At 39.0% G+C, this 11,258-nt stretch overlaps 1 protein-coding gene across 1 annotated transcript in view; it reads left to right on the top strand.

The window, feature by feature from the left end:
• Positions 1–11,258, top strand: part of LOC123498616 (putative sodium-coupled neutral amino acid transporter 11) — a 157,928-nt gene that overhangs the window by 131,738 nt on the left and 14,932 nt on the right. The window contains exon 3 of the mRNA XM_045245893.1: positions 5,734–5,875. Coding sequence (XP_045101828.1) covers positions 5,734–5,875 — 142 coding nt within the window. The remainder of the gene's footprint in view (positions 1–5,733; positions 5,876–11,258) is intronic.

Raw genomic sequence — 11,258 nt, 5'->3', positions numbered from 1 at the left:
TGACATTTTCAAGTTTCTAGTTTAGTAGGCTTCAATGGATATTATTGTTGTTTTCAAAGTTTTCATGATTCTAGTAATAATTCAGATCGAGGAAGTTACTGGTGATAATGTAGCAGGATGTAGTTGAAGTTATTGGTGTTTTCAAGGATATATTTGTCACAATGATAATGTAGCAGAATCTATAACGGATGCTGCTGGTTTTTCGTTTATTCTACATTTGATTCCAGTGTTAGCTTAGAATGATATAAAATTTAGTCATTGTTGTTTTCAAGGATGTTTTCAAGAGTTTACGAGTAGTGATAGTTTAGTAAGCAGTTGTGGAAAGTACTGATATTTGCAAAGGTGTTACTGTGATCCTAGCGATAACTATAATGGCTGTAGTAAAAAATTATCCTGGTTGTCAATTCCGTAGCGCGTTCAACAAGATCTCTGTATCATCCAACAATACTTCTCTGTCTGGCCTTTGAAAAGAATCCTAATGAGTGCAAACCCTTTCAAAACACGTCCCTTTGATACAACGCAGCGTCAAACTAATCCAGGTGAAAAGGAAAGGTGTGCAGGGTTTTCAGGAAGCGCAAAAGGAGTAAATGTAGGTCTGGAGTGACGGGATGAGAGTATGTGTGACTCCCGGCCGTGGCTTTCCAACCTCAAAACATATAATTCATGAGGCGTGATGGCTTTAAAGGGAAGAGAATAACGTGATGGCGACGATATACTACGAGGAGTGTGTGTGTGTGTGTGTGTGTGTGTGTGTGTGTGTGTGTGTGTGTGTGTGTGTGTGTGTGTGTGTGTGTGTGTGTGTGTGTGTGTGTGTGTGTGTGTGTGTGTGTGTGTGTGTGTGTGTGTGTGTGTGTGTGTGTGTGTGTGTGTGTGTGTGTGTGTGTGTGTTTCAAATATATCGCTCAGTCCTCCACTTTTCACACCAACGCAAGCACAGTTTCCCTCAGTAAACTCTAACAGGCAACAGGTTTGAGTGTCACCTGCCTGCTCTCACCTGCCGTGCCACCTGACGCAATATGCCACCACCTCACACTCGCGTCCACAAACACCACTGCGCTACACGGGAATAACACAATATTTCCCTTTACTCACCAACGCGTCCCTGCTGGTGGTGTGGTGCTGGCCGACACTCCATGCTCCGAACTGCCTGATGAAGGAAAGAAAGAACTCGTTAGAGAAAATCGTGAATTAGAGAGCAGTTAAGGTGAGGTGTGAATATTTAAATGCAACACACAACACAACGATCGGCGCCATATGTAACACCAAACAATTCTCCTCTGAAACGCGACAAAATAAAAATCAGTCAATAAGAAATAATAAAAACTAAACAAAAAGACTTCAATCTGCAAAAAAAAAGGAAATATTCAAATAAACACACGCACGGCACAACTCATCGACAAAATAAATAACAACAGTAAATAACACGCTGTGAAACGCATAAAAATATAAATAAGTAAAGAAAAAAACTAAACTAAACAAAAGGCTCCAAGTTGCATAAAAAAGGGAATAACTAAATGCACACACACAACACAACTGATCGGCGCCATAAGTAACGCCAGTAAATAACACGTAGCTCTCCCCTGAAACGCACACGAGGGGAGATCCATCTGGCTAATGTTCACGCCAGCCCGGGGAACGCAGCAGTGCACGTGTTGGGAATGCAGTGACCCCCGGCAGGCTCCTATACACGTATGTACTTCCTCATGCACGTTAAGATTTTTTTTTTATTTTTATTTAAGAGAGGAAAGATGGCTAAGGGCAACATTAAATAAAAAGAGGTCCACTTAGTTGCCGAGAGAGTTAGCCAAAAGAAAGGGATAAATGTTTTGAAACCTTCCTCTTAAATGAAGTCCAGTCAATAGGAAGTTGGAAATACAGAAGCAAGTAGGGAGTTCCAAAGTTTACTCCTACACTGCAACAATAATGGAAACAGAAGAAAAAGGTGGAGATATTACACTGAATACCTGACGCATAGAAATTCAAATGTTACACTGCTACAGTAATAAAAAAATAAAAAAGGGAGAGATATTACACTGAAGATTTGAAGCATAGAAATTTAAATATTGCACTGCTACAATAATTTAAAAAAAAAAAAACTGAAGAAAAAGGGGGAAATATTACACTGAAAATTTGATGGAGCATAAAACTCTCAATATTACACTGATACAATAATGAATACTGAAAAATAGATGTAAATATTGGCCCTGAAACATGACGCATAGAAACTTGGATACTACACAATAAATGAACGCAGAGGAAAAGATGAAATAGAGAAAACTTTAACGCATGCAAACGAATATTACACTAAAATACTTCAGACTTCTAAATTAATGAAAACGGAAAAATGAAGATGACGATAATACATTGAAATCTGATGCGTAGAAACTTGGATACAATACAACAAATAAACACAGAGGAAAAGACGAAATAGAGCGAAATTTAACGCATAAAAACGAATACACTAAAATACTCCTACACAGCTACAACGATGAAAACATAAAGATGAATATAGAAACTTAGATAGATAGATAGATAGATAGATAGATAGATAGATAAATATGACACTACAAATGAACACAGGAAAAAAGGATGTAAACAAGAGTGAAAATTAACGCATACAAACACACATTACACTGAAATACTCCTACACTGCAACAACTGAACAGAGACAAAGAGATAACTGAAAAAAATACACTGAAAATTGATACGCAGAAACTTAGATATTACACTACAAATGAATACAGAATTAAAAAATGAAAATACTGCACTGAAAACTGAAGCATACAAACAAAAATATTCCACTGAAATAATACTACACTGCTCCAACTGAACAGAGACAAAGAGAAAGATAACTTTTTTTTTTTTTTTTTTTTTTTTTACATTACAAGGGCACTGGCCAAGGGCAAACACAGTGTTGGAAAAAAAAAAAAAATCCCGCTGGTTGCCAGGCCCTGTTAAAAGAAAAGTAGAAAGAGAAAAAACAGAAAAATCTAAAAGGAGGGTCCAGTTAACGTAAGAGGTGTCTTGACACTCCTCTTTTGAAAGAGTTTAAGTCATAGGCAGGTGGAAATACAGACACAGGTAGAGAGTTCCAGAGTTTACCAGTGTAGGGAATGAAGGAGTGAAGATACTGGTTAACTCTTGCATTAGGAAGATGGACAGAATAGGGATGAGAAGAAGTAGAGAGTCTTGTGCAGCGAGGCCGCAGGAGGGGAAGGCATGCAGTTAGCAAGTTCAGAAGAGCAGACAGCATGAAAACAGCGGTAGAAGACAGATAAAGATGCAACATTGCGGCGGTGACTTAAAGAATCAAGACAGTCAGTTAGAGGAGAAGAGTTGATAAGACGAAAAGCTTTAGATTCCACCTTGTTTAGTAAAGCTGTGTGTGGATCCCCAGACATGAGAGCCATACTCCATACACGGGCGGATAAGGCCCTTGTACAGAGCAAGCAGCTGGGAGGGAGAGAAAAATGGACGAAGACGCCATAGGACACCTAACTTCTTGGAAGCTGATTTAGCAAGAGTAGAGATGTGAAATTTCCAGTTTAGATTTTTAGTGAAGGATAGACCGAGTGTGTTTAATGTAGAGGAGAGGGGAAGTTGAGTGTTATTGAAGAAGAGAGGATAGTTGTCTGGAAGGTTATGTCGAGTAGATAGTTGTAGAAAAATACATTGAAAAAATTATGCTTAGAAATTTAAATATTATACTACAAAATAAATGGAAAAAGAGATGGAAATACAGCAATAAAATTTTTAGACATACAAATATTACACTGGTACAATAATGGAAACAGAAAAAAAAAGATAATATACTAAAAATTGCTGCTTGGAAACTTACATATTGCACTACAAATTAATGAAAAAAAAGAGAAGGAAATACAGCACTGAAAATTTAGACAGACACACAAATATTACACTCATACAACAATGGAAACAGAAGAAAAGGATGGAAATACACACAAAAAAAAAAAAAATCTTATGCATAGAAAAAAAAATGACAAACCTACGATTGAAAAAGAGCAAAATGAAAATATTACACTTTAGTTTAGCACACACAAAAACTTAACTCCAGTACCATGACGCGTTTCCATACTGATTCTGCTTACTATCTGATTGATTCTTATGCGGCTTCAGAAACTCATGTGGGGGATTAGAAGTAGTAAAGAGTGTGGCCATTAATCTTCTGACCTCGATAAAGCCTTCCTAATATCAATGAAACCCTCTAATCGTACACAAATTTCAAGGTAAAAATGTGTCCCAGTATTGTAGGGGTTTAATTCACTTCACCGAGGGAAAAATAACTTAAATGATATTGAAAAAAATAATAAAAACGAAAAACACAAATACACTGAAAACTGGACAAAAAATAAATAAATACAACTGAAAAAGACCACAAAAAATGTATACCATCTCTCTCTCTCTCTCTCTCTCTCTCTCTCTCTCTCTCTCTCTCTGGCTCAGTGGATAAGTTTGTGCGTAAGATAAATAATGCCACGTGTCCGATTCCCTTCATGGTTTTTTTTTTTTTTTTTTTTGTCGTTTGTTTATTATTACGATTTTCTATTTTTTCATTACTGTGATGATCATCTTTCTCTCTTGTTTTTTGCATTCTTCATTGTTTATCTTATTCATTTTTTTTCTCCCATTAATTGTCTTATGATTAACGTTTCTTTTCCTTTTTTTTTCTTTTAATTCAAGAACCAGCTTTTTTCTCATTCTTGATTTGATAACTAACTTCTTTCTCTCATTATTGACTCATCAGCTCACTATCCACCCGTCTTTTTCACAGTTACCACACTCAACTTTCATTCTTGGACTAATAATTGATGAACTATTCTCATTTCTTCTCATTCTTGATATAATAACTAACTTCTTTATCTCATTATTGATTTATCAGCTCACTATCCACCCCTCTTTTTCACAGTTACTTATCAACTTTCTCTCATTCCTGGATTAACCCCTTCAGTAGCATGATACGTTTTCATATCTATTCTGGTTACTATCTGGTGATTTTACACAGCTTCAGAAACTTGTGTGGGGATTGAAATAGTGAAGACTGTGGCCATTAATCTTCTGACCTCCATAGACCCTTCCTGGTGTCAATAAAATGGTGTAATCATACTCATAACTCATGGTAAAAATTCGTCCCGGTACTGAAGAGGTTAATAATGAACTGTTCTTTCATTTCTTCTCATTCTTGATTTATTAACTAACTTTTTTTTTTAATACCATGTGGGCTTTTCACGGGAATTTATGTGCTAAAGGGGATACTTATTAAGGGTACTTCCTATTTCAAAGCCCACCCGCTAGGAAACCGTTGCCCCGAGTGAGGAAGCCCAACCTACACTCAGACCGTAGACTCCCTCATTATTGACTTATCAGCTAACTATCCATCCCTATTTTTCAGTCACCACACTTAACTTTCTCTCATTCTTGGATTAATAATGAAATGTTCTCTCACTTCTGATGATAAAAATGACTAAAATTATATTTCTCTAATTCTCGATTCAACTAACAACTGGAAATAGCAAACAATCATATTTATCTCACTCTTCATTTAATACGATTCTTAGCTTCATTTAATACGATTCTTAGTTTACAACATTAACTTCTCATTCTTAATCTAATAACTAATAAGTTTCTTTTTCCTTTCTCTTCCATCAACCCCTCGCTTTGCCCCGCCTCACCTCGCTTCGCCCCGCCTCACCTCGCCCGTCTCGCCTCGCCCCGCAGCTCGCCACCCCGGACGCGCCCCCGAAGATCCCCCCGGGGCTGGCTGGCTATGAAGGGGACGAAGATCCGAAGAAGGAGAAGAGCTCCATCTCCTTCACCTCCTTCAACTACATCAACTCTATCGTGGGCAGCGGCGTCATAGGTGAGGGCAAGTGGTGGTGGTGGTGGTGGGTAAAAGTAATAGTTGTAGTAAGAGTAATAGTTATAGCAGTGAGTAGTAGTATCATAGTAACACCAGTAGTAGTAGTAGTAGTAGTAGTAGCAGTAGTAGTAGTAGTAGTAGTAGTAGTAGTAGTAGTAGTAGTAGTAGTAGTAGCAGTAGCAGTAGCAGCAGCAGCAGCAGTGGCAGTAGCAGTGGCAGCAGTAGCAGTGGCAGTGGCAGTGGCAGTGGCAGTGGTGGTGGTGGTGCAGTGGTGGTGGTGGTGGTGGTGGTGGTGGTGGTAGCAGTGGCAGTGGCAGTGGCAGTGGCAGCAGCAGTGGCAGTGGCAGTGGCAGCAGCAGTGGTGGTGGTGGTGGTGGTGGTGGTGGTGGTGGTGGTGGTGGTGGTGGTGGTGGTGGTGGTGGTGGTGGTGGTGGTGGTGGTGGTGGTGGTGGTGGTGGTGGTGGTGGCAGCAGTGGCAGTGGCAGCAGCAGCAGCAGCAGCAGTGGTAGTGGTGGTGGTGGTGGTGGTGGTAAGTGCAGTGGCAGTGGCAGTGGTGGTGGTGGTGGTGGTGGTGGCAGTAGTAGTGGTAGTGGTAGTGTAGTAGTAGTAGTGGTAGTGGTAGTAGTAGTAACAGTGGCAGTAACAGTAACAGTAACAGTAGCAGTAACAGTAGTAGTAGTAGTAGTAGTAGTAGTAGTAGTAGTAGTAGTAGTAGTAGTAGTAGTAGTAGTTTAAAGATAGAAAATAAAATAAAAGTATGATTAAGAAAAAAATTGAAAAAGACAATTTAGTTTTCCATAGATGATTCCTTTACAGCTAATATTGGCCAACACACACACACACACACACACACACACACACACACACACACAAAGTAATTTAGGATTGTGTTTCGGTTCCTGCTCCTCATTTTCTTCTCATTATGATAATTAAAACTCATTAGTTCCACCACATATTTAAGAAACTGGTCACCCTCCTCCTCCTCCTCCTCTCCACTCGCCCATGTAAAAAAATCTTCCGTTTTTCTCTCCGTCTATCCTTCTTCTCTTTTCTCTCTTTTTCTTATTCCTTTTCGTAGTTATTACTTATCTTTATCTTATCTTTGTATTTACCTCCTTCCTTCGTATCTTTTCATTCTTCTCTACTCTTCATCCTCTATCCTTTCTTCTCTCTAGTTATTCTTACATGTTTTTTTTTCTACCTCCTCCTCCTCCTCCCTTCCTTCTATCCATCTCTCTTCCATACTTTTCTGAAATTACTGTCTTTCATCCCTTCCTTCACCCTTCATCTATTTTTCCTTTCCTCATCTTTTTTGTTCAAAGCTTCAAAAATTTCTCCTTTTAGAGTTCACATATTTATTTCTTTTCTTAATATATTCTGTTTAATACTCATCTATTTTCCTTTTTTCCTTATTTTTTTTCCTATTCCTTCTGATTTTATTATATTTATCTCTTTCCTTCTGTTTCACTTTTTTTCTTCATTTCCTTCTATTTTTTTCTATTTCTTACCCTTTGGCTAACATTTTTTTTTTCCTTCCATCCCTCTCGCTGTTCTTTCTTTTTCCTCCTCCTCCTCCACTTCCTACTCTTGCGAACCCTTTTCTTTTCCTCCATCTCCTTTGCTTTTCTTCCCCTTTTCTTTCTCTCTTCCTGCTTTCTTCTTCTCCTCCTCCTCCTCTTGCTAACCCTTTTTTTTATCCATCTCTCCCTCTGTTCTTCCCTTTTTCTTTCTTCTTTCCTTCCTTCCTTTCCTCCTCCTCCTCCTCCTCCCCCCCCACCAGGACACTAATGCATTTCTGAAACGTATTAATATCGTAAAGTGCTGGATGTTTTAATTAATATGTTAAGGATGGCCGAGGCAGGACAATGCTGTAGTATTTCCCAGACTGGGGATAACTTAATTAATTTGTTTTGCATTGGGAATATTATCATTACCGAGGATTTAAAGACTGTGAAATTGTTGTCCTTGTTGTTGTTGTTTGGTGGTGGTGGTGGTGGTGGTGGTGTTTGATATTGTTAGTAGTAGTAGTAGTAGTAGTAATAGTAGTCTGAAGAAATACAACACCTTTAACTCAGCTGACGATACGAGACAAAGCGTACCAATAAACACAACAGACCAATAAATAAATCACACATAAAAACAACAACAACTCAAGATACAAAACAGACTAAATGAAGGAAAAAGAGAAATAGAAATCAAGAAGAGAAACCTAAGAAAATATTGAAGAAAGGAATGAAAAACAGAAAAACGTTCAAGACAAAAGGGAAAGAAGACAAACAAAAGGTGATAAACAAGACAAAGTGACTGCTGGAGAAAGAAGGCAAAGTGGCAAACAGGGCAAGTGAAAGATAAGAGAAAATGATAGAGCATGGAAGTTTCAAGACATTTATCCCTTTTTTGGCATAACTCTCGGACCAGCAAGGGGAGTCGCAATTAAGTGGACTCTTTTTTTCGTTTCATATTGCCCTTGACTAGTTTTTCCCTCTTAAATTAAAAAAAATATATAAATAAACACACACACACACACACACACACACACACACACACACACACACACACACACACACACACACCCAGTCCCAAACCGCCGCCTCCACCTGCCCCGTGCTCCCTGCCACCAGCATAAGAGGGGCGCCGCGGCCTTGAGGTGGATGAGGTGGCAGGTGTGGCTCCGGGAAAATCATCTAAAGACTTGATCAAAATTCATCACAAACGTTTTCATTTCTTTCTTATCACAAAATACAATGTCCTGGTACCGCTGGCACCATCAATATGTTCTGGTGTAGCTGAAGAGAAACACTGGGGGAGCTTCCCTGTGTTTATTGTAGGATACAAAATGTACTGGAGGCTTGGTAGCTTGGTAGCGAGCGTCCGTGGAAAGGCTTGAGAAAAATAAAATAATATGAAATTATACTAAGTACACTTTTACAATAATCAAGATATAATAATGATAATTTACACTATAAAATTATTAAAGTGCCGTACTAATTACGTTAATATAATTGCAAATAAGAATGCAATGAAATAATTATAAAAACTTGGCAAGTAAATGATTATGGAAAGTGCATACTGAAAGAAAACATGAATATAGGAGTTACCCTTAAAATTTTAATCAAAGAAAACTGCGTGTCTGAGGAAAATCACGTGAAATAAATTTATGCACACGTAAATAAAGAAATCACTGTATATATTGCTAACACTTCAAAACATGCATAATAGTGTAATAGCACAAACAAAAAAAAATAATGTGTAAATGTGTACTACTCACTGAAAAAAATGTGTACTTGCACAGAAATAAATATTTGGTACCTCAACCACAATAATAAATATGGCGTCTGTCTAGAGCCAATCAGGAAGCTCTTATGTCATAGGCGACCAATCAGACACTGGCATCACTGAGGACCAAACCTGGTGCGCTTTTTTACGCGGGAACGCCACTCACTGGTACATAAAAATATTCATAGAAAATTAATCACTGTGATTATAGTTTTACTCACGACAGGTGATACTTATTGAGTAGCAGAGATGTATGGATGTCCTCAGCTCCACGAAAATCCTTGGCAGGGCGGTAGGCTGGGGAAGCAGGAAGGACGCCGTCTTACTAGGCTGCATGTGGCGGTGATCACGGGCTGTGGACGGCACACCAGCTGCCACCATCAATGTCCTGGTACCGCTGGCACCATCAATATGTTCTGGTGTGGCTGAAGAGAAACACTGGGGGAGCTTCCCTGTGTTTATTGTAGGATACAAAATGTACTGGAGGCTTGGTAGCTTGGTAGCGAGCGGCCGTGGAAAGGCTTGAGAAGTAGCCGGCGACGAGAGAGAGACTTGTAGTCGGTAGCGGCTAGATGGAGCTTGTAGCAAGAGTCATGATGTATAATTACAGTCTGGAGTGTGACTGTAGACTGTATAACTAGACTGGCTGTGCAGGACAGGAGGACCAGTCAAAGAAGGCAAGCTGATTGCCAGCGGCAGCGGAGCGTGAGTCCGTCCAGAGGCTGTGTTGGGACCATACTGAGCGTGGCCAGTGTTGCCACTGGACAAAACAGAAATATCCAAGATATCTCATCCAAAATCTCCAAGATCGACTTAAAATACATGAAACTTTTTTTTTTTTTACATGAACATGAGAATACAAATGTAGCTTCTTAAACTCACCTTTCATACAGCACAATATTATTGTAAATAAACTTGTGTTCTTTCCTCGCTACCATTGGCAACTTCCGTGTCTTCAGCAGGATACAGCGTTGCCTGTTGGCTGCTGCTACACTTGGTCCCATATCGCTGACGAATTTTGTAATTTTTCATATCAGTTTTGAGATCTTTTGATGGTTTCCATTCAAACCAGGGAACTTCTTGTCGTGCGATGGCTTGCTTTGCAAACAACCGGTTGGCAAGTGTGTGGGTCAGTAATCTATTCGTCTGCTTTGTTTTTATCGAATTCATTTGTGAGAACAGTCTCTCAACAGTATCATAAGAATGTGGCAGCACATGAATTTTGAAAGCAATTCAAATTTAGGTTGATTATTCCCATCAGTAATTCCAAGCAATTCATGCCAAAAACATGTTGCTGACTAATTAAAATACTGAAGAGTTGATCTGGCATGAAACAAGTCCTCCCACTGTTCCTGCAGAGAATCAAGTTCTTCCTCCTTGACGAGATTAGGGAAGTGAACTGCCAATTTTTGGTATTGTTCTGATTCTTCTTTGGGAAGACAAAGCAATTTTTGGATCCAAAACATTGAGTAATGCTAGCACATTTTCCTCATCAAAAGAAAGCGCTTTCGCATCTGAACACACAGTTCAACTAAATACCTTTTATAATCATGCCAAAACCTCTTTTCATTCTCTCCTAATGGTTCCTTAAGCAAGAAGGTATCACATCTTCCATCGAGGCAAATGTTATAAATTCATATGCAATGATACATCTTCAGGATTAATCTGAGACAGTTTTTTCTGATTCAAGAACTTCTGACTTGACAAACATCCCAAGAATAATGCGATACTCATCAGCAATCGTCGTATAAACAACACTAAGCCTGAAATACTCTGACTGAAATTCACAATCCATTTTATCAACCTTTCCAAGAATGTAGTTCAGAAACAAGCGTATGTTTCGTGCCTTGATTTGTCATTGTTTTATATATATGAGCAGCCCCATCAAAATTGTTAGTTTTTTATTCTGCCTGGAAGAACAGCTGTAATGCATCCCACTGTTCTAAAATGCGAGAAATAACCTGATTTCGGGAGAGACAACGGGTCTGTGACAGCTAAAGCATTTTATGCTTAGGGCTGTGAACAACCTCCTGAATCATGCTGAACTCGTGCTGCAGCTCGCTGCTCCGTGAGAAGTAGCAACAATAATTTCTCAACAACTCTTCTA

The sequence above is a fragment of the Portunus trituberculatus genome, chromosome 48 (genome assembly GCF_017591435.1).
Source record: "Portunus trituberculatus isolate SZX2019 chromosome 48, ASM1759143v1, whole genome shotgun sequence".
NCBI classification, from domain to species: Eukaryota; Metazoa; Arthropoda; class Malacostraca; order Decapoda; family Portunidae; genus Portunus; species Portunus trituberculatus.
The sequence above is the reverse complement of the archived record's forward strand: the minus strand, read 5'-3'. Positions and strand labels throughout refer to the sequence as shown.